Source organism: Eretmochelys imbricata, chromosome 7, assembly GCF_965152235.1.
Source record: "Eretmochelys imbricata isolate rEreImb1 chromosome 7, rEreImb1.hap1, whole genome shotgun sequence".
Classification (NCBI taxonomy): Eukaryota; Metazoa; Chordata; order Testudines; family Cheloniidae; genus Eretmochelys; species Eretmochelys imbricata.
Window position 1 is genome coordinate 113458737 of NC_135578.1, and position 23736 is coordinate 113482472.

The 23736-nt window shown below is 47.2% G+C and overlaps 1 protein-coding gene across 1 annotated transcript in view; it reads left to right on the top strand.

Annotated features, from left to right (window-relative positions):
* AFAP1L2 (actin filament associated protein 1 like 2) overlaps positions 1-20079 on the top strand; it is a 45389-nt gene extending 25310 nt beyond the window's left edge. Inside the window, exons 7-19 of the mRNA XM_077822870.1 lie at positions 1095-1274; positions 3580-3669; positions 4783-4867; positions 6693-6797; positions 7636-7847; positions 9534-9679; positions 10111-10222; positions 11383-11622; positions 11706-11898; positions 15395-15559; positions 16645-16838; positions 18301-18423; positions 20053-20079. Of these exons, the coding sequence (XP_077678996.1) occupies positions 1095-1274; positions 3580-3669; positions 4783-4867; positions 6693-6797; positions 7636-7847; positions 9534-9679; positions 10111-10222; positions 11383-11622; positions 11706-11898; positions 15395-15559; positions 16645-16838; positions 18301-18423; positions 20053-20079 (1872 nt within the window). The remainder of the gene's footprint in view (positions 1-1094; positions 1275-3579; positions 3670-4782; positions 4868-6692; positions 6798-7635; positions 7848-9533; positions 9680-10110; positions 10223-11382; positions 11623-11705; positions 11899-15394; positions 15560-16644; positions 16839-18300; positions 18424-20052) is intronic.
* Positions 20080-23736: the final 3657 nt, after the last annotated feature.

Consider the following 23736-nt stretch of genomic DNA (forward strand, 5'->3'; position numbering starts at 1 on the left):
TTGCTAATTGTTCTAGAAAACAACGTGAGGTAAAATGTTCATCGATGCCAAAGCCAGAAGGGACCACTGACCATCTAGTCTGACCTGCTAAGTAACACAGGCCAGAGAACTTCCCCAAAATAATTCCCAGAGCAGAGCTTTTAGAAAAACACCCCATTTTGTTCTAAAAATGGCCAGTGATGGAGAATCCACCATGACCCGTGGTAAATTGTTCCTATGGTTAATTACCATCCCTGTTAAAAATTTACACCTTATTTCCAATCTGAATTTGCCTAGCTTCAACTTCCAGCCCATGGCTCATGTTATACCTCCGGAGGCTAGATGGAAGAGCCTGTTATCAAATATTTGTTCCCCATTTTTTCAAAAGTGCTTAAATCCCATTTTCAAAAGCGAATTAGGCACTTAGAAGCTGACATCACATGGAAAACCAATGGCATTTAGGGACAGATTTACAAAGGCATTTAAGTGTCTAAAGAAGCAGATAGTCACCTGACTTGTTTATGCACTTCTGAAAATCCCACTAGGCACCTAACTCCCATTTAAACTCAACCTAACTCACTGAAGAATTTTAAAAAATCCCACTAGGTGCATCTGTAGGCCCCTAAACACTTTTAAAAATCTGGCCCCCTAGGTGCCTAAGTATCTTTTGAAAATGGGACTTAGGTGCCAAAGGCATGTCAGCACTTTAGAAAATTTTACACATGGCCTAGTGGTATGTAAGCAAATCAGGAACTCCTTTGTTCTAATCCTGACTCCTCTGACAGCAACCTCCCATGGCTGTTATTTTACTCATAACGTTATTTAGACCCTGTAAAATCTTTTGAGATATAGTTTGTGTGAAAGATGCTGATGTATGAATCTCTGTGTGTGTGTGTGTGTTTAGGTGGGTATATATCTGTGCTACATATTTTTGTGTCGTGTGTGTGTGTAAAACATCTGGACGCTGCAGCTGTAACTGAGTTGGGCCTTCTTTGTGTTATATGCAGCCATTACAGATGTGCATGGTGCTCCATTTGTGCTGAGGTTAGGAAGTGGGTTATGTTGAGTTTACATGCTTTTAATCTCTAACTTTACTTCTCTCCTTCTGCTCTCAGTGCTACAAGAGCTCCAAGGACCACACCCCTCAGCTTGATGTGAACTTGCTTGGCTGCAGTGTCATACACAAGGAAAAGCAAGTGAGGAAGAAAGAACACAAGCTGAAGATCATTCCGATGACCGCAGATGTGATTGTGCTGGGCTTGCAGAGCAAGGACCAGGCAGAGCAGTGGTTCAGAGTGAGTGGAGCTGTGTCACTTGGCAGATTAGCTGGAAGATAATCCACTCTCCCAGTGGAAAAGGGAGCTGTTCATTCCACTCTGCCCCTGTGGTAACTCCCTCTGCTGTACCCAGGGCTGGATTAACTCGGAGGCAAATAAGGCACATGGCTATGGCCCAAATTGGTAGGTGGGGCCCAAAATCATAGGCCGGGGTCCTTCACCACCTCCCCTTTGCCCTGCTGAGGGGGCACAGGCCACCCGCAGCAGTGCCCTCCTCCCTAATCTTGACCCCCCATGGTGGTGTTTGGAGAACACGTCCACCCTGCAAGAGCAGCTCCTCTACCGGGGAGCTGGGCCCAGTTTCCCCACTCTGGGCATTGCCACCTGGCACAGCCCCATTCAAGTTTGGTCCAGCCAGCCTTCCATCATGATGGGAGAAGGTGGCTGACCTAATCTGAGTGGGTGGCATTGCAATACTTCCTCCCCGCTTTCCCCTGGGACCCCCTCTCGCACCAGGCTGAGAGAAGCGTATGTTTGCCCCATTGATGGGTTAATCTGGCCCTGCTTGTACCTCACACCTGCCTTCTCGGCACTCCCTCGCACTCTGCCCTTACTGAGAAATGTGGTGAATAAGTTATTCCTTGCAGTTTTCTCACAGTGAAGAAGATAAAAGAATATAGAAGGTCCTCTGATTCATTGAGGTGAAATGGCAGTCTCTCTCATTCACTCTTCTGGAATCATTTTTGCTGGCAGGGAACCTCTACATCTCCTGCCCTGGATTCTCCATGCTGGGCTCTTCACACGTCTTCACAGGCTCAGCACTTCTGCCAGAAGAGTGTGCATGCTGGGATGTCAGTCATGTGGGGCCAGCAGAGTCAGATCAGCCACGAAAGCTCTGGCTCCCTGCACCATGGTCTGAATTTAAGGGAAGGGAGGGGAGGATATGTTGCCAGGGAAAGAAGCAGCTAAAATGATCATTTAGGATTGTTTAAGTTGTTGAGGGGCGGGGGGGGGGGGGGAGAAGAGAGGAAGAGGGGGTTAGAAAGAGGAGAGGGACAGAGAGTGAGTGACATGGGACAAGAGCAAAGAGTGTGGATATGAGGCTACATACCTTTACTATATTCATAGGGATTCAATGCACTGCACTGGAACTTAGCTGTACAACTCCCATCGACATTACTGTGGCTCCGCTTGGAGACTGTGCTCCATTCCACTGTTCTTCTGACATACACTGGCCTCATTCACAGCTGCAAGCACATAGACACATGCTCTGCTTCGTTTTCATGTCCAGGGCAAGCGTGTTCCCAGCAAACCCCTGCCACCTTCTCTATGTCGGAGAATGGAGAGGACCTCCCCAGCCCAACCTTTCCAGCCAGAATAAAGAAGGTCTTTCAGCAAGAGAGCACTGAACTCCCAGCTTCAGTCTAATTGATGTTTAATGGAAAATGCTGCAGAGACAGAAGAACGCTTAATGCCTCTCTCTGTGACAATGTGTGGGAACGCTTTTTGGAGAAAGTCCCAAACACAGAATAGCCAAGGACTGTACAGGAAACATAGTTGTTTCATGGAAACTGCAGCAGAACAATGAACCTTTACAAAGATCAGTGATTAACTCAAAGCAAGCAGAAGAGCTCTGTTCACTTGCAGCCTTCAACACGCTCACTGGACTGATACAGCGGGCCAAGTTTTGCCCTGACTTAAACCCACTGCAGCCCCTTTGAAGTCACTCAGGTCGCAACATGTCAAGTCAAGGCCGGATTTGGCCCTTAGAATTTCTGTTCATTTGAACTTTATGGGCCAGGCGTCACCCCGTTGAAATAAATTATGAAGAGTTACATGATTTACACTAACTGAGGATCTGGCTTTAGTGATTTCAGTTCCCAGGCCAGTGATGCAAATTGTGTCATCTTACTTTGCTCCTAGTGCCTAGCATCCTCTGAATTTTGTTTTCTGTTTACAGTCCACATGAACCCAAAACCTCAAAGAGAAATTCTGTCAGAACGGCTTGCTCCACCTACATTCATGTCTGCACCCTAGGAAACTGAGCTGGGCAAGGGGTTTGACATCAATCCCTAATTCTGGTTTTGCTTGCAATGGGTCCCAGGTTTTGGTCACTGTGCTCTGGTTTCTCTGAGCCTGCATTCATGATGAGCCTGCATTCATGATGCTTTTGACAAAGCCGGTCTGAGGTCCAAGTTTTTAACATTAGGTGAATTCTGGCATGATGTTGAGTTTTGCTGCCTATGTTCTGCATATCTCTGAAGATTATGAGTATTGGTAATTTTAACAACTCTTTTAGCTTGCTGCTTTGTTCTCTGTGCAGGTAATCCAAGAGACCAGTGGCCTTCAGTCTGAAGTAGTGGGTGAAGGCAATCAATACATTCCAGACTCCCACCGTCTTAGTTACCTCAAGGTACAGCTTGTATCTTTAGCCAGGTGATATTCAATGTGTAAAATGCTTTAAATCCCTTTTTTTAGAGCCTACTCCTTTAACAAAACACATGGAGAGTTTACACCAGTGCAGTAACTTTATCTGGGCAAGAAGGAGGCTGAGACTGATATGAATGCAACCACGCTTTACTGCTGAAAGACGCATTATTGGAACAATATTAATTTTCCTTTATATACATAGAGGGCATAAGCTAACCTCTATTATTCCTGAACGGCCATCTGCAGAGTTTCTTGCTCCTTCCACTGAAGTGTCTGGTGGAGACATGTTACTGGACGGAATGGACCACTGGTCTGACCTAGTGTGCCAGGAGCTATGTTCCTACCCTGACCCTAGTATAATGATTTGCCTGCATCCAAACTCTCCAAAAGTTTGGATAATTTCAGATCCAGATTCAAACGTTGAAGGCTGGGACCATCTCCAATACAAATAAATGTTGGGAGTCTTAAGAAACAGCCTATGGAGCAGCACAGAGGTGACTATCTGAGAGAGGGGGAACTGGAGATTCTCCAGTATTAGGCCATCACAGTAGCACAATAAACCCAAGTAGGTGCCCAGATACCATGGTGAGGGACACAGCATGGATGGATAGATGGACAAAAAGAGGCGGCAATGGATCCCATCCTACTTTTAGGAAAATATTTATTAAAACAAATAAAAATTTAAGAAGCTTGGCCTGCAATTTAAAGGGGAAAGGGCTCTAACTAAATGCCTGCCAGGAGTGGATGGGTCTCCGAAAAGCACACAATATAGGCTAGCTCCAGTGATTTTAACAGAGCTACACTGCTCCAAACCAGCCGAGGGAGGGGGCCCACACGTTTAGAGACCTGGGTTTGCAAATGTGCCGGGGTTGCTACATAGGACATATGTGACTTTTCATGCTTCCTTCTGTGATGTCCACACCTGGTTCCCATAACGATCTCAATACTTTCCCCAAAATTTCCCTTGACCAGCCTAGAGACCCAGTCCATGGATTTTTTTTTTTTTTTTGCCAGCAAAGACATTCTTGGCTGATGCTTGGTGTTAATAATGTATTGCCTTGGCCCCGTGGTGCTCACGTTTGGTCCTCGTTGACAGGCGGAGTTGTCTGAGAGGCATTCTGTGGCATCAGAGAGCGGGAGCAGCACGGACGGCCACCCGGAATCCATCGAAACAAAAGATGGTAAAAGAAACCAATGTCTGGTGTAACAGGACACCCCTTTGCTTGGTCTTCTTACCCCACAGAAGACACAGACTCTACTGGGTGTGCGTTCACAGGACCATGTGTTTGAGTTCCCACTACTCCGGTCCCAGTGCAAGTCTATTTACAATACCCTCTGTGCTTTCAGACCGCTCCTCAGGACCTGAGGCCTCTGTGAGCCTGAGCTCCCCCCACCGCACTGAGCACTTCCTTCCTGTGTCTCTTTATCCTGATGGACTAATTGGCTCTTTAGCCCACCAGCCTGATTATCTAATGCCCTCAATCTGCTTTCTGGGTGGGGCAGGGGGAACTAATTGGCCTCCAACTGATCGGAGAGCAGGTTCACCTGTTCACCCTCTGCACTGGGGAGAAGCTTGCCTGGATGGGTTTCTGCTTATTACAGATCACCAGCCCCACCCATTGCACTCACAGTGGACCCCAAACTGATCTGACAGCTGGTGAAAGCTGTAGACACATTAACTTCCATTTTTTTCAGGGACAGATGGAAAGGAAGGATGATCAAGTGGTTAGGGCTAGCAGTGTCCAGCCCCTAGCACAAGGGGGTGGGAGACGATTCTGTTGTGGTGGTCACCACTGCTGCATCCTGTCCTGACCACTCCTCCAGTGACGGGCTGGGGAGAGAGATGGGAGAGAGGGTCGGGTGGGCTGGGAGAGAAGGGGGTTGGAGATTGGGTGAACTGTAGGTGGGGGGTGGTCAGAGATTGGGTGAGCCAGGGTCAGAGGGGAACAGGAGGGAGAGGAGAAAGGGGGAAAGAAGGCAGAGAACAGGAACTATAACCACAGAAAGACCTGGGGGGCTGAGGGGAACATAGACCAACCGTGCCCTTCTAGGAGCTCTGCACTGGGGAGAGGGGTCTGCAGGATAGCGGGGGCTGGAGTCAGGGGCAGCTGCCCCCATAATTCAAGCACTGATTAAATGTTCATTCATTTTGGTCTACTCCCATTTCAGAGAGGACTAGACCAAAGCGAGCAAACTAACTAGTAATGCATGGCAGCTGGGTCCACAAGGTTGCCATGGCCCTAGGGTGAAATTGACTCTTTTTTACCATGATGCTGTGTGGCTTATGCAAACTTTGACTGGGACAAAATCGTATCCCTAACAGCGGGGTCCTGGCCTGTGACTGGAGCTCCTAGCCCTGCAGTTATACCAAATAATAAGGATGTTAGACTGGTACTTTGAGACCTGGGTCCACCTCTGCCAGACTTCCTGTGCTGTGTAAGTGCCTAAAGAGGCACTTAGGTACCTAGGCGTTTTTGAAAATCCCCTAACTCCTGTTGCAGTTAATGGGATTCAGACACCTAGGTGCTTTTGAAAACCTCGCTTGGTGCCTATTGGCATCTTTAGGCATTTAAATACTTTGAAAAATCTGACCCTTAGTCTCCCTGGAGTTTTATAGCTGAGCCCTGCCTCACAGGGGTATTGTGAGGATAAATACATTAAAAAAGAAAGATTGTGAGGAGCTCAAATGCTATGCGGGGAGGGAGAGCACAGAAATACCAAATGTGGCCCTTAGAGCACATCCTGCATGTTGTGTACAAATCAGAGTACCCGTTGGTATGCACAGACTGTGTTGTTTATGAGGAGGACCTCGAATAAGTGATGCGTTTGTTTACTATTGACTCATTTTTGGCATTCACTGCTAGGCATTCTATATTTTAAAAAATATGCCCGCCAGCTAGTTTGGAATGAGAATCTTATGTATCGCTTTAACAGCAGGTAACATAGTTTGTCTGTAGCTCCAACAGCATGACTTACATACTGTCCATTTCTCTCTGTTTTTGCTAGTCAAGAAGAAGGGTACAACTGGCCTTAAACTGAGCAACCTGATGAACCTCGGGAGAAAAAAATCCAGCTCATTGGAGAGTCCAGAGAGGGCACTAGAAACTTCCAGTAAGCGACCAGAAGGATGTTACCATGAAAGAGAACCCACAATTTTGTATTTTCAGCCTAGCACCCTTAAGATAATTGTGCTCACAAGAGCAGGTAGCAGCATGAAGGATGAGTTGCCAATCAGCCATCAGCCCCTGAAAACATCAGAGATAGACGTAGAAGGCCTCTGTGCTTCCCTCCCCAGAAAGCAACATAAGACATGGGGTTCCTGAGCGCCCAACAGGGAGAGGTTTGTGTGGGATTTAAAGCTTTGGGTGAACAGGGTTCCATAGTTTTGCATAAGCTTTGACTAAAGGCAGGTCTACACAGAAAGCTTCCATTGGCATAGCTATGTCTCTTGGGTGTGAAAAATCTACAATCCCTGAGTAACGTAGTTAGCTGACCTACTCTGGTGTAAGCAATGCCAGGTTGATGGAATAATTCTTCTGTTGACCTAGCTACCACCTCTCAGGAAGGTATATTAACTACAGCAACGGGAGAACCCCTCCTGTCGCTGTAGGGAATGTCTATGCTGAAGCGCTGCAGTGGTCCAGCAGTTTAAGTGTAGACATAGCCTAAGCATCCACAGTTTGCTGCTCTGAACCTAACCTGAATTCTGAAGGTAAAAGTGTGACCAGTTTTCCATCCAGGATGCATGTCACAGCAAAATTTGGCTCCAAACCTTTACAGTTAACCTATGTGTAGTAAGCCCTCTGCCTTTTAAACCAGCAACCTGAGAACCAGACACGTCTCTGTTGACATACTGGCCCAATGGAGGCTTCAAATGTGCATGTGATTCCCAAGCCTACGTCCCAATGTGGTGGAAGATGTTACTAAGCCAGCATGTGCTTGCTTGCAGGTTACCTGAACATACTAGTGAACAGCCAGTGGAGATCCCGTTGGTGTCACATAAAAAATGGTCACCTCCATTTCTACCAGGACAAGAACAGAAGTAAATCTGCACAGCAACCTCTGAGTCTGGTGGGCTGTGAAATTATTCCAGACCCCACCCCTGACCATCTCTATTCTTTCCGTATTCTGCACAGTGGGGAAGAACTAGCCAAATTAGAGGTATGGTGGCCTATGTTTCTCCTAGGGAATTGTCGGGAAGGTAGCCATAAAAATTCCTACCGCCCTGCAGGGTAAACTTAGCTGAGTAACATTCTCAGAAGTAACTCTCTTTAGCCGCAGATAAAATGTTAAGTCTCCAGGACTGCTGGTAACTGGAAACAGACCTTCTTCATATTATGAAGAACACTAATCTTAAAAGGCCAGGATCTCAGCTGGCATAAATTGGTGTAACTCCATTGACTTGCCATTCACTTACACCAGTTAGGTTCTGGCCCAGAAAGCACAAGTAAATCTATTCATATCTGCTACTTTCACTTGCCTGTATCCTGGACTGTTTATCTCTAATCTTCGTTTCCTCTGACATCAGCATGACTGGAGTAGGAGGAGGACAATGTGAGCAATTTCCTGTGTTTTCCAGTGGGTGGAATATTTATAGCTAAACAACAGGCTTGAAATGACTGCTACAAGGTCTGAAGGTGTTTAGTTTAGCCGACCGATCGCTGTATGTCTGAGGTGCCCAGTAAATCACAGACCATATGTCTGCTGGCAGATTTAAAAGCTAAAGAGGTGCTTGAAAAAATAACAGCAGTTTGTAAATGGGAGAAACTAAACTTCATCAGAGTGTCACAGTCAAGGTCCAAGCTGACTGGTTGGTTTCCAGGCAGTACTAGAACGTTGCACTAATTTTACTGGACTGGGAGGGGGAGGAAGAATTGATTCCAAAATATCGATTCCACATTTTGCCTGATTTAACAAAAATCTGCTTAATTTTAGGGTTATACAAGACCCGGTGACTTTTAACAACAGGGGTCTGTGCAAACTTTATCCAGTTTTGATTCACATGAGTCGTCCCCTCCCCTCCCCCAAGTTTTGCTTTGTTTCTTTGAAACATTGGGGTTCAAGCCTAGTTTTGCAGTGTTTCAGATGGAAGCTATCTGAAGCCATCAGGCGTTCCACAGGGTTCTCCATTAGAGATGGTCTCAAGTCGCAAAATTCCTATCTGGACTGAGAACACTCCAAACAATGAACTGTGGCTCGTTCAAGCTGCTGGTGAACATTGAGGGTTTCAGTGTGTCTCATTACAAAGACATGGGCCTTATTCCAAAGTCTGATCTGGATTGGGGTATAGATTTCAAACCTCCCACGCACTCGGAAAATGGTCAGTGGATGTTTGGACACAGGGTTTTGATTCAGACCCATAAATCAGCCTCAGTTCTCTTGAAACTTGTCATGTTCAGAGACCCTGCAGATTTCATTATTCAAGTTTGTGCAGGTCTCCTAATACTAGCAATCTTGAAAGTCCTGTCCTCTACTGGTCAAAGATTGAAAATTCAGTCTTTCCTTGGCAAAATTGGATTGCTTGAAAGACTCCAGCCGGGGTAGGGCTAGAGGCAGCTGAGATCTCCTCCACTGTAAGAGGGAAAACTCAGAGCCCTGGTCTTGGCAGGGAGGTAAAAGAGGAATTACTTTTAGAAATACTCTAGTTTAAAATATAAATTTAACTATAAAGTCTACGTGTGGGACCTTAATCCTTGTCAATTTGATTAATGTCAAAGCATTGCAGTTTATTTATCCTAACAGACCCAAGTAAATCTGCAATTTACCTTCCCATCTAAACCATATTAAGCATCTTGGAAACTGCTCTCTTTACAGCCATAAAAATCTGTTTCTTTGGCTATGTTGTAGGCCAAGTCTTCTGAGGAAATGGGCCATTGGCTGGGCCTCCTCTTATCAGAGTCAGGCTCGAAAAAGGACCCAGAAGAATTCACCTATGATTATGTCGATGCTGACAGGATTTCCTGCATCGTGAGTGCTGCAAAGAATTCCTTCTTGTAAGTCACAGTGGCAGCATTTTTGGCTTTGAAAAATTCCTTGATCTTCTAGGCAGATCCTGAGTGGGTGGTTGGCTGTGTGATGCATGATGCACTTGATCTCAAAAGAAGAGCAGCAGATCACATTCTCCTGATGCTCAGCTTCAGACACCTAGCTGGGCAATCAGGAAGGCAGTGTGGTGCTCATTCTCCTCCATTGTCACTCACAAGCGGGACTGAGGCAAGGAGACTGTGGATTGCACAAAGGAGCAAACCCTACCTCTGCCACAGAGGATACCCTGGCTGTGGAGTCAGTGTGGAGGGCAGACTGGAAGACCCGGTGTGTAGGGGTGGGGCTGGAGGCTACATTGCAAATGTCGTTTCCCAGCCATGGGTGGGAACACGGGGGGCACCTGCAGCTTTTGAAAGCATGTTGCTTTGGTTATTTACAGCTTAATGCAAAGGAAGTGCTGTGAGCCCAACACCTATATCGATAACCTGCCCAAGATAAGGACCCAGGAGGAGGAACTCTACGATGACGTGGACCCGCCGGAGGAGACCATGGTACGGCTTTACAATGGCAGCAGTCTTCTGCTACTTGGGCCATTTGCTTATCCCTTTTCTCAGAGCAGCTGAAAGAATGAGAGTCGCTTTAAAGTTGTTGTGATTCGGGGTGATGCCGATCTGCCCACTGAATACCCCAGGGGGTGGGGTAGGGGAATCCTTAGAGAGCACTCAGACTCTTAGACAAGTAATTGCATTGAACCCTGTGGCCTCTAGATGGCCGCTTTGTAGCTATGATCTGCTGAAGATAGTCTCACGCATGGATATTTGGCTAGCAGGGCAGCAAAATACTTCAGGGCTAAAGATAAAGGCTGCTTGAATTGCAGATACCTCTCATTATAAAGGTAGACATTTCTCCCTGAACAGCCAAGGCTTTCTTCAGCAATACAAGGGGAGATCTTTTCAAGCATCCACTAAAAGTCAAACTCCCTTTGCTCCCTGGGAAAACCACCCAGAAATTTGCTAAATCTTTCAGGAAAATTCCCCTTTCTTCCCTGCGGAGTGTGCCTATCTGCTTACCTAGCTTGTTTATTCAAAAGCAATAACTTGGACTCGCATGGCTTAGGGGATTGTTAGTGGAATACAGAGTCTTTCCTGTCTGGCTTGCTTCTTTGAATTCAGCCCAGAAGGGTCGTGGTTGAACGTTGCCAGTTAACAGCTGTTCACTGGTATGAATTAAATAGGCTGGTGGTCTCAGTCCGGAACCTTGACCAACACATCATTGCAACTGTTGGAATGGCCATGGACAATGAAAACTGACTCTTACAAGGACAGTGGCCCTTTACTTAGGATAGGCAGCGTGAAGCAGTTTGTCTTGCTCCTTCCCATAATAGACCTGGCCTGAGGATGATAACAAATTGGTTTTCGTTCACTGCGGGTCTCAGCAAAAAAAGTGTTGGCCTATCATTCAATTCATTTGAAAAATACAGAGAGAGAGGGCAACATTTTCAAAGGCACCTAAATCCTATGAGGAGTCCTAAATCCACTGGCTTTCAATGCGACTTTGGGCCTTAGACTTCTCAATCACATAGGTGCTTATGTAAATGTTACCCCCCAAATCATCCAAGTCAACCTAGTTGTTTCCTAGCATGAGACTGAGATTGTGCCTGCCAGCAGGGATTAGTCAGGATTCTTTTCAGATTATACTTTCTCTTTTGCAGGAAGAAACACCTCGAAGTGAAAGCAAAGACGAACTGGACCAAGACAAAGTGTACCTAGACCTCACACCAGTTAAATCCTTCCTGCACTCCACTGGCAGGAAACCGACACAGCCGTCACCTCCACTATCCCCATCTGTGGACAGAGCCAGCAGTCAGGCCACAATGGACAATGTATCAGAAACAACTCTATTGGCTAAGGAAGCAGAGACCTGTAGAAAGTCAATGGAAATCCCAGACCAGGTGCTGTAACGACTCCAGTGACAGAGGTCATCAGTTGATTAGTCCCTACTGCCAATTCATTCCTAACATTTTTCTCTCAACAGACACTTCAGGAGAAGACGGAGCTGGAAGAGTCACCATCACAGACAACCACCGTCAAAATCCAGATGCAGCAGCAGAAAATCACCTTCCCCCAGAGCAGTCCTGAGATCAAAGCCACCCCAACAGTCACAGCCAGCGTGCAGTTAGTGTCGGCACCCAGAGAGAAAGTGGAATGGCCCAAGGTGGCAAATACAGGTGGGTCCACTAGATGACATAACTATGCCGCCAAAGGGAATGGTGGATGAGTGCGCAAAGTCCACCACTTAACCAACTGCTAGAATTGAAAGTTTTCTGCACTTGGCTGATATTATGGTGGTTTTTCATCTGCTAGTGGTGAGTAAGGGCCGCACCCTGCAGGGCACTGGGGAGTGCCCAAACTTTTGTGCAGCCATTTCAGCCAAGATCTCTGCTTTTCCTCCCTCCATCTACGGTAAAATGGCTCATCTGCTTGGTGACCTCAGCTGTGGCTCCAGAGGTCCAAGCATGCCAGGGGGGCAAAAGAAGGAATGAAATGTGCTTGCTAATGAGTTTGGGACACACAATGCCAAGATGGGCCAAATCCGTAAAGTGGGTCTGCAGTGGACGCTTGCAATGCTGGCTCTGGCTTGTGTTGATACTGTAAAGCAGTAAGGGCAAAAATGCAGACTGACTTTGTGGGAGATGTCAGCTTGGTCTCAAAGAGCTTAACACCTCTGCTTAAAGCAGGGGAGAGGGAGGATACAAAGGTGAAATGAGTCTGCTTTTAAGTGGACACACAGCTTCCAATTAGCCTTCTGGAAAGGCAAAAGAGACCAGGAATCCCTCCCCCAGATTAGTTTCCCAGGGACAATGGGAATAAGAGAGAATAACTGTGAAGCATTCAATGGATATTGCCTTTGAGACAGGATGACGACTTCCTCAGAGGGGGCCGTGGGTGGGAGCTGTCTAGTATGATGATGATAAACCACAGCAACTGGCTAAAACCGTTTTGTAAGAGATGCTAAATGTTAAAAAGGATTGACACGGACCATGAAAAAGGGGCTTGCAAAGCAGATCCTGGGCACAGAAAGGAGATCCTTGAGACACAGAAAACAGAGGGAAGAATCAGAGGGAAGAATGCTATGTAACGTCTTTTCTTTTCACTGTAACCAAACTGGGGGGGCCATATCTAGATTCACTTTTGCGACGCTTGGATCTAGTGTTGTTCTGGAAACTGTTACTTTTGTTTTATAATGCATTTCTCTCTCTTTTTAATAAATCTTGCTTTCAAGAAGACCAAACAAGCGTTACTGTTGCTTGGGTAAATGCCCCAAAGAGAACCACACCCCTCCAAGCAGAGGCAGTGAAGAGGAAAGGGGTCTGAAGCCTCTTCACTTGGTTTCTTGGTCAGACATGGGCTTAAAGGATCTTTGCTACAAGAAACTGTGCGGTGGACAGCCCCTTGAAAGGGATAAGGCTAAAGGCTTAGACACTTGTTTCATGTATTCATAGCACTTTCTGAGTGGCCTAAAATGGGGTTGGCCTCTCATGAAAGAAGCAAAGACACATTCCCTAGCAGGATACAACAAGTGCAAGCCCTAAACAGACAACAGAAGTGGGGAGGAGCAGAGAAAGGGGAACCATAATAAGCTCATATGGTTATTCAGTAAGACATGAGAGCTCAGTGGTGATCTAGCCTCCTCCCCACATCTCCCGGGGTGAGGGAAGAAGTGAGAAGAGAGATTGATTAGATGGAGGTGGTTTGGCAGATGGTTTGGGGAAGAGCTTCCATGCGTAAGGTGCCGCATGAAGTCAGATGGGAGAGAAGACAATGAAGGGGACCTGGTGGCATTGGTGGAGTGAAGAGAGGTAAAGGGAGAGCAGGAGGAGGCCAGGTCACAGATATAGGCAGAAGCTGCGTGTTGTAGGGCCTTAAAGGCAAGGAGAAGATGTTTGTGTTGGATGTGTAGCGCAATGGAAAGCCAGCAATTCAGAGATGGGACAGGGTGGTTGAAGTGGTGGGAAAGAGAGAGGATTTTGTCAGCAGTGTTTCAGATGGAGGGTGGAGGGACCTGAGGAGAAGGAGTTGAAATGTGGATGAATGCTTTGGCCACTGGGACAGGAAGGAAATGTGGGGGGAGGTGGGGAGGGAGAATGGTGGGTGAGAGGATGTGGCCATGGTTTGGATGTGGAGGGAGTCGGAAATAGAAGTTAAACACTGATGCTGTGTTCAAGATACAGATAGACACAGCCTATTCCTAACGGGGCCTAAAAGCTAAGGGATATAGACCTGGAACAAAGCATGAACTGTGTCCAGAGGTGCTGGAATCTCCATCAGGAGGAGTAAGTACATTCTGGGACTCTCAGCAGACATATGGCGAGCCTTGCGGTGTTTCCCCCCCCCACACACACACACATCTACTTTAGGTGTACGAATTAGGAAGCCACCTCCTTCCATGTTGTTGTAAACCTGGCTCCAGTCCTCCTCCTTGCCCTGACCGCCCCCAAATCACCAGGGTTAAGATTTCAAAACAAGGATTCTGGTTCTCCCCCCCTCTTCCCACCTGCCTCCAAAAGCATACCCCAGATGACGGTGTGGTGCTGCTCCTCAATTAAGATGAGCTGACTTTAGAAGCCGTGGAGTTGTGGGTCTACAAACTTTCGAGCCAAGACTTTCAGAAGTCACTCGAGATGTTGGGTGCTGCAGTTTGAGGGTGCCTGATGTGAGTCACCTCCAAGAAGCCTGATTTTCCAGAGGATGGGAACTCAGCGCTTTTTGAAAAAATCCATTCACGTCATTCAGGCTGAGCATTCAGCAACTGCTGTTCCCAAAATCACCAGCGGTACCTGAACAGCTGGGCCTTGGCTTGTTTTCAGAGCAGTGTTGTTAAATTGGTGGTGTCCTTTAAAAGTTCACATACAACTGTGTCTTTAAACTACTTTTCTATCTAGAACCTACTCTCCTGGGGTGACTGGAATATGTCACAGTGTGGATGGTGTTGCCTAGTGAGTTAAGCACAGGACAGGAAACCAGGGACTCCTGATTGCTAAGCCTGGCTCTGCCAGTGTTGCCTTTTTTGTTTTAGAGCTGTGAAAATAAGGGATTTTTCAGTCTGCCAGCAAGCCAAACATTTAGAGGTGGGAGGATTATCATTTTGGGTCAAACTGAAAACAAAACTATTTGAAATTTTTGACAAATTGAAAAGTTGGGGGAAAATGTTGTGGGTCAAGTGAAATGTTTCGACAGACTTGACCCATTCCATTTTGAGTTCAACCATTTTTAAACATTTTGGGGTTTTTTAAAAAGAAATGTAGAAACACTGATTTTCAACCGAAAAACTGACATGGTTCGTTTCCAAAACCTCAAAACTAAATGTTTGGGGTTTTTTATTTTATTTTTTTAAAAACCAAAACAATTTGGCAAAACTGACATGAATTCATGGAATGTTTCTGAGTCACCAAAACTGTATTTTAACTGGAAAACATTTTTGGCTGAAAAATGTCCCCCAAGCTGGACTGTTTTTTCCATCATTAAAATAGAGACAATATCTCAGAGGGGTGTATGAGAATTTAATTCACGGAAGCTGCATAGTGGTATATCAGGCCTAAGTGATCGTATTACTTTCTGGAGCAGTTTGCTTTGCTTTGCTTTCATGGATACATGAAGACACTGAAAACTTTTTCCCTGTAGCCTTGTCCATGGCTAAGCCTGGCTTTGCTGATGTGTTTGCAGTGCCTGTAGAAACCAAACTGGGCAAGAACAGGATGGAGGCTGAGGTGAAGCGGTACACCGAGGAGAAGGAGCGGCTGGAGAAGGAAAAGGAGGAAATCCGGTCTCAGCTGACCCAGCTTCGGAAGGAGAGACGGGAGCTGAAAGAGACGTTAGCTAGCTGTCCAGGTAGGAGCCCAGGGAAATTTCAGCTCAAAGGAGCAGGTTCTGAAACAGACCTAGGCACTGGCAGAGAGACCATTAGGAGTGGCATATGATGCTTTTGCAGGACAGGAAGGATGTACCCAATGGTTCAGGTGCTAGCCTGGGACTTGGGAGTCCCAGGTTCAATTCACTGCTCCAAAACTGACTTCCTGTCTGGCCTTGGGCAAGACACTTAACAAATACCTTTGAGGCTCTGAGCCTAATGTGCTATTTCAGTGGGAGTTAGCTGCCTCAATACCTTTGAAGATCTGGGCCTTGGTCTCTCTGTGCCTCAGGTCTCCATCAGTAAAATGGGGCTAGTAGCACTGCCCTACTTCACAGGGATGTTGTGAGGATAATTATATTACAGAGTGTGAGACGCTCAGCTACTGCAGTGACGGAGGCCACCTAAGTACCGTAGATAGCGAAGATCCACGGAGCACTCTGCACTGATTCACATAATGGTGACTAGACTGGGGTGGGAACAGGCTCTGGGAATTAGTGACGTAGTGCCAACCATTTAGTGTTAAGTTTTGGTCCCTCATTGCACATCTGAGCTAGGAGGAGACGGACCCCTAACTCGTTATCATGGGTCTATGCAGTTAGTCACGTACGATTCGGAATACTCCTTGTAGCATACACAGGCTGAGCATGTCTGACAATGGCTCCCACTAGTGGCTGGGGCCAGGGCCCGAGGCTGCCGGCAGACACAACCATACTCGGTGTGTTACAAGGGACACCGGACTGCACAGTCATTAGTGTTCTTATTCCGATCACTAGTCCTCCCTCACCAAGTCATGCAAGTCTCCCGTCACACATACTAACCTGCCCAATCCCAGTTATGGAGGGACAATTGCCGAGATCCTCCTCTAACAATAGAGCCTTCAAGGGTTGGTACGCAGGTAATTGCTCTTTTACACTCGGTCTGCTGACAAATGCATGAAATCCACTGAGCGTCTGAGTCTTGCCTGAGAAAAGCAGCATATGCACGGGCGATCTGTGAGTGCAGTTATCCCCACGGTGCCCTGGCTCAGCTGGGTGCGTGTATTTATTTTGTCTTCCCTCTGCAGATAGCAGCCTGGTGGCTAATGTGGAGCAGAAGCTGAAGGAAATAGACGAGGAGTGCAAAAAGAAAGAGAGCAGGAGGGTTGACCTGGAACTGAGCATTGTGGAAGTGAAAGAGAACCTGAAGAAAGCTGAGTCTGGCCCGGTGACACTTGGCACAGCTGTGGACACCACGCACCTGGAGAACGCAAGCCCCAAAGTATGTGCCGCGCTAAACAGCTGCTGTTTCCCAGCCAAGTGGCAGGGAGTTGCTAATCACGGCCTGGCTCTGGGGAATTGAAGTGCTTTACATCTCCCCTGTGGTAGCTACTACTAAATAATCTCAGGATTGCAGCCTCACAAATAGGGATGGGCCCAAACCTAAAGCCCAGATCCTGCCACTTCTGCACTGTGGATAAGGAGAGATGAAAGGTGCTAGCTGGGCCCTGGGGAGACCTGAGTTTAATTCTCTGCTCTGCCACAGGCTTTGTGCATGGAGAGGTGACGTGTGTGTATATGGAGGTGAGGGGGAAACAGGGTCACCCTAGGGTCACCACAAGCCTATGGGGCCGGGCGCCTGCCCTGGTGTTTGTTCAGGTCTCGCACAGGGACCGGGAGGAATTTTACCAGGGCCAGGGGGTGGCTAATGTGTAGGAGCCCCCAGCTGGGGAGGCCTTGGAAGCCATGGCTGGAAACCACCTCGCCTCCAGGGGCTTGGGGCAGGACCACTCCTGCATGTGTTGACTCAGAGTCAGTCCTGCTTGGTCCCCCTTCCTGCACGGCAACTGGCGGAGTTGAGCCAGTCATGTGACCTTGGGGGCCAGGTGAGCTGCACCACACTGCCCCCCCCCCCCCCCAGGGAGAGGCAGGTGCAACAGCTGGGTGCTGCAGGGAGGGAACATTGCTTTCTGGAAGGGAAGAGTGGGGGTGAGGGAGGGAGTGTGACACAAGCTGTTCAGGGGATGGCTGAAACTTTAAATTGTGCCCCCCCCACACTGTTGCGTTGCCTCTGTGTGCGTGACTGTAGGCAACTCACTTAGACCCAGACCCACAAAGGTATTTAGGTACCCCTTGACTAACTCACTGATTTCAAAGGGGAGCTAGGTGCCTAAATACTTTTTGAGGCTCTGGGTCTGAGTGTGTCTGTGCCTCAGTTCCCCATCTGCAAATTGGTGATAATAGCACTGCCCTGCCTCGCAGTGGTATTGTGAGAAAAGATGCACAAAGAGCCTGAGGCGTGCTGAGATACTACACTAATGATGGCCAGTAACTACCTAAGCTCATTAGATCCAACTTTGAACCTTGTGTCCATCCCTTCTTGTAACCTTTGTCCGTACTGATGACTGAAGCCAAACAGCGTGGTGGCCTGCAGTGTACTTGGTTGATAAATATAGAAATTACGGACCAAAAAGACCTATTGGGGCTCACCCTTGAAGAACTGAGCCACAAAGAGCCACAGTGTAATCCCCAGTTTGCCCCTTGATGATGTGATACTCATGTTCGTGCCGTTGCAATTGCACCCCTACAATTCAGCCTCATTGCTAGGTTGATGCCTCAGCATGGATCGGCTCTTAGAGTTAAGCAGAGTGGTTAGCTATTTTCTGGCAGGTGACTAATGACAGGACAAGTTTAGTAACACAAAATCATCATGGTCACAACACTTACTTTTATTGTAAATACAGGTAAAAATGGCCAGTCCGGCAAGTGGCACAGAGAACTCCCCGGTCAACTCGGCAACAGCGTTAAAAAACAGGCCTTTATCCATCATGGTTACAGGAAAAGGGACGGTTCTACAGAAAGCAAAGGTAAGGCCCAGTTTAAGGTGGGGAGCAAAACGAATCCCCTTGGAACAGATGCGTATACTCAGCTGTCATTGAACTCTGTGTGCATCATTCGGTTCCATTCTCTTCTTTCAAAATCCTTTGCTTCCAGTCTTGCCTTCTCAGCACTGGAAAGTGGCTGCAGACTGCGATTGACCTGTGACGGGCAGGAATGAGAACCATTCTTCTGTGCCTTGGTCTGTTGCTCAGAGGTGATTAGCCTTGGTAATGGTTTTGCCTTGGTGGGGGTCTGCATCTGGACAGGCATCTTCATCTTCTAACTGCAATTTAACTTCCTGGCTATGGCTCTTAGAGCGCGCTCTGTCTTTACACAACCACACTGAGCTGAGCAGTACTGGACATGCTAAAGGCAGCACAATGTAACAACCCAAGCATTAAAAATCAATCTGTCAAACACGCCCTTCTTCAGAAACTTGCCTAATCTTTGAAGCACAGTGAGGGAAGGTGAAGACAGATCATGCTGTATGCGTAGGACACAAGACCGGAGCAGTTTCCCAGCTCCACTCACTGCGTGACCTTCAGACAGCAACTTAACCCCTCTCAGCCTCAGTGGGCACTTTTGTAAAAGGGTGGGTGTGCTACTGGGTGGCCTCTGTTAAGCAGAGGGCCATACAAACAATTGAGACACTAGGTGGGTAGGGTAATACCTTTTACTGGACTAACTTCTCTTGGTGACAGAGACAAGCTTTCAAGCTACAGAGTTCTTCTTCAGGTTGGTGTAGTTTGAAAGCGTGTGTCTCTCACCAACAGAAGTTGGTCCAGTAAAAGATATTACCTCATCTACCTTGTCTCGCTAGTATCCTGCACCCAACACTGCAAACATACAAACACTAGGTTGTATTTATGATGGCCTATGCTTTCAGAAGTGACTTGTGATTTTTTTTTTTTTTGGGTGCCCAACTTGAGAGCCCTAAACAGGGCCCAATGTTCATGGGTGGGGGCTCCTCACAGCTAGATCACACGCCTTTGAAATAGTCATATGCTAGGTACCCACAATTAGTATCCAGTTGTGAGCACTGAGGCCTATCCAACTAAAGTGAGATGGTGAGCTGTGTGTGGTAGGGACCCATGTATCTTTCCCTTTGGGCTTCCCTCCCCGTACTCCATATTCTCTGTCCTATCGCAGATGGACACGTAAAATGTCCCAATCAGACTCTGCCCCTTAGGGCCATATTAGTGCCTTTTATCACACAACACCCATCTGGAAAAGCTACGAAACTAGCTGAGCTGCCTTCACACCCTTCTTAAAACTCCTTTCATGAATGCTGATCTCCTTTTCAGTGCAATATGCTCTCTCAGGCCTGGTTCCTAACTGCGGGTGTAGTTACTGTCTACTTTAGGTTACAAACATGGCTGGGTGTAAAGGTCCCTGGAGTCTTATGTGGCTACAGTGCTGTGGCCTGTGAGTGGTACCACTGAAATATCTTAACCCCTCAGAATACTGGCTGAGTGAGCTTGAAACTGTAGGTGGAGGAATGAATGATTATAGGATACAAATTCACTTACGCAAAGACTAATGCTATTGCATTCCTTTCTGGAGCACGTGGGACAGAATTGTCTTCACAGAGGTTTGTGGTGTTGTTTTTTTGGCAGGAATGGGAGAAAAAAGGAACCAGTTAGGATGACTACATTTTCAAGGATGGACTAAAAAGACTGGAATTGCCTATACCTGGACCAGAGGATTCAGTCATTTGTAGGCGAAGGGCCAGGCTAGAGCGGCAAGCCATCCTGTCCTCTATCACCACCCTGGGCCACTTGCTCAGTAAAAAGACGTGGGACAATCTGTGATCATCAAAAACCATCCTGCCCATTCCCATGGCACAGCTGAGAATATCACAAATGGCAAGTCTTGGAATCAGCCTCCTACCCTGATTGATGTAAACAAGACTGTTACTGTACAGAGGGCTGGTTTGCATATGTCTACTTTGAAGTTCTATCATTGCATTATTAATGTTTCTTTATTAGTGATATCTCCCCTTGTAGCAGAGTGAGAGGGGGATGTGGTGCTTGTCTTTACAGGCCTGTGCTTTCTATACTCAACCGTCACTCCCAGCCAGTGTGGCTCAGGAAGGTGGCCACGCAGAAGTAGGGAAAAACCCGTTCTGCTGAGAAGTGAAACCTGCACTATGGAATGGGGAAGCAGCATTAGCCAGGCATAGGAAGTCAAGGTGCATTAGAAGGAAGCGAGGGGGAGCTAAGAGTACCCCTTATCCAAGTACAAGTCAAGTCCTGGAGTAACTGTCAGTGATACGAACCATGTAGCCACCTCAACTGCTCAGAATCATTTTCCCAGCCTTTCATGTGCCAGAATACAAGGATGATCCCTGCTTAATTGTCTGTCTGTCTGTAAGTAAAGGGGCAGGTTTTGGAGCGTGGGAGCCTAATTCAAAGGGATATGCCCAAAAGCTGTTGCTAGGAGATTGCATTTATCTTGCTTTATGAAAATAGTGAGGGTTGTCAGAGAGCCAGAGCCTCACCTGAGAACAACAGGATAGTGTTGGAGGTTACCTGTGAGGGTCTAATAGCAATGTTTGTTACAAAATGAGGGAGTAGCATGCAACCTCCCCGCCCTTCAAATTATGTAGCTTTGGGTTGCTGGAGCCAGAGCCAAATTGCAGGGCTGACCCATAGGGGACGAAGGGAAATAACACCCCGCCCAACCACACATACATTTCCCTCATTACTGGTTTTCCCATCTGGGCCTAACTCGGAATAGTGCTGCCCTGGCCCATCTTTGTAGAGAAAGAGGTTGCAGGTCTGACTGAAAGCAAGTGGTTCTTCTGTGTGTGTAATACACACGTATTACAGCCCCAATATTCTACAGCATATACAGACGTGTCCTGTGAGAGAGACCCCCCTACACTAATGCCCTACTCATGGGACAGGCTTAGCTGCAGCATCGCCAACCCTCCAGGCTTGCCCTGGAGTCCTCAAGAATAAAAGATTGTCATGTGATGAAACCTCCAGGATTAAGGCCAACCAAAATTGGCAACTTACCTGAGATGAGGTAATGGCCAGAACAGAGGCCTGATTCTTCTGGCTTCCATAGCTGCCATTGGACTTTACACCGCATTGCTGTAACTGTGAGTCTAGCTGTATTTGAGGAGTCAGCAGAAGTTTCTATAAAACCCTGTCTGGTGTTAAAGAATTTTTACAACTGAAAAATGGACCCTGGAGTTGGAAGCCTGGTTGGCAAAGACTGAGTCCCACCCACCCACACTTTCCAATAGTAATTGTTGCTCATTGATTTTGCTCTTCTAAAGTTAGACATTTAAACAGGAGGGGAGATGAAATAATCAGCTCACCAACAGTGCTGGGGTCCTGGGGAAGGGCCCCCCCCCTTCCTAGCCTGTGGAATCGGCAGGCTCCTTCACTATCCAGCTAGGTTGGATTAGCTTTTTTGGAGCCCCTGGTTCTGCAGGCTGCCGTACCAAAGGACAGTTCCTGCCACGGCAGCTCTCAGCACCACAGGACTGGAGTCCCTAGGGATGCTCCAGCCCTGGGGGCAGACCCTGCAGCCGATACCACAGCATGGCCTTCTGCACACTCACCAGCCCAGCAGGCAAGGAGCTCTAAGAGGGGATGCTGACAGATTTCCTCAGCCCTGGTGTTTCTCCAAGACCAAGTGTGATCTCAGCCTTTAACACTTTGCATGGTCAGCAGCTCCTCTGTGGTGCAATTAACTCACAAGGGTTGGACAAGGAACTACAAGGCTAACTCACTCCACTGTTTAGCCTTCAGCATTAATTGAACCACCAGGGGCCACTAGGTGGAAGCGCACCATCACACTTTCCTATTCTCTGGCTTTTTGATTAGCCAGTCTGGCCCCACTCCCAGTTAGATCAGCTAAAAGGGGTTCTGCTCTATTAGACTCATTGGATCCAGCTATTTAACAAGGTTCTTATGCAGCTTCAAAGAATTAACACCCACAAGTCACCTTGAAACTGACTCTCTATGTCAGAGGGGGAGATTAAATGCAAAGGGAACCAATGAAGGCCAGCTCCACAATTTATACCCAGCCCTCCTCCCATTGTTGTTTTTTATTTTTTAAAAAAGCCTCATCTCTTCACTAGCCGTACAGTGGTGTTTAGCTGCTTTCCTTCAGTACTTTCCCCTGACCATCTCGGGAAGAACGCATTAGGGCCCTGCCTCGGCAAAGCCTGTCGGGAGATTCTGCAAGGCAAGACAGGGCAGTTAGTTCAGCATCAAATGCCAGGTTTGCCTTTGAAAGTCTGCCCCTAAACACAAGCGTTGCTGACTCCAGGCCTTGGAGAACAAGGAGTGCATTCACAAACCTCTAAATCCCTAGCACTGGTCTCTGTTACGTTCAGAAATGTAACCTAGACAAAGACACAACTGTGGTGGAGGGTCTCACAAAAATCCAGGTTTCTCTCCCCTCAACACAGGTGGGGTATTGGCCCCACCAAACTTTCATTTTCTACCCATCATGCATTTCCTGTCCCATGAGAGCCTTACCATGTCGCCCCCGCCCCCCTTTGCTATAACATGAAAGCTTCACTTTAGCATGTCATTGCATCCTGCCCTGTCCACCCCACACGCTTCTCCTGACATGGTGGAGGAAACCCTCTTACTTGTAGACAGAGCTGGAAGAACAGCTGCCTGATCCTCCATGCCCTGTTGCTGCAGAGTGGTCCTCCTGGTGTATCTATTCCTAGGAATTACATCTAATACTGACTCTTATCAGGGGATTGAGAGCATCAAGCACTTTCCACATCCACCAACTGGGTGAGTCCTGACCCATGCTGTTTACCTACGACAAAACGTTAAACAGTGAATGCCTCTGTCATTGCCATGGTCTTCCTAATTCAATGCTGTTTTCTTGGGCATAACTGTGACCCATCCCGTGACGCTTTAAAGATTTTTTTTTTAAATAAAGGTTGAATATGTTAAATTAGGGGGCTGCTTTTTTAAACAGGGTTTGGTGGTGGTGGTTTTTTTTTTAAAAGGAACAAGCCAGGACCAGTCCGTCTCCCCAGCTGATCACAAGTGTAACTGGTGTTACAGCCTTACACAAACCCAGAAGGGGAAAAATATAACTAACATCCCTTTTGTCCACTAGGTAGCAGCCTTGTGACATGCTGTTTGTGCTGCAAGCTCTTAGTGACACTAACAGGAACAGGTTCACTTGGGAAGAGAGGGAAAATAAAATCGGTCATAAATGTATGTCTTAGCCCAGCCTTCACTGCACTCCAAAATGAAGGAAAAAAACCCATCCTCTTAAGTAAGCTGCCTGTTGCGTGTGTCTGAGAAAGGAGT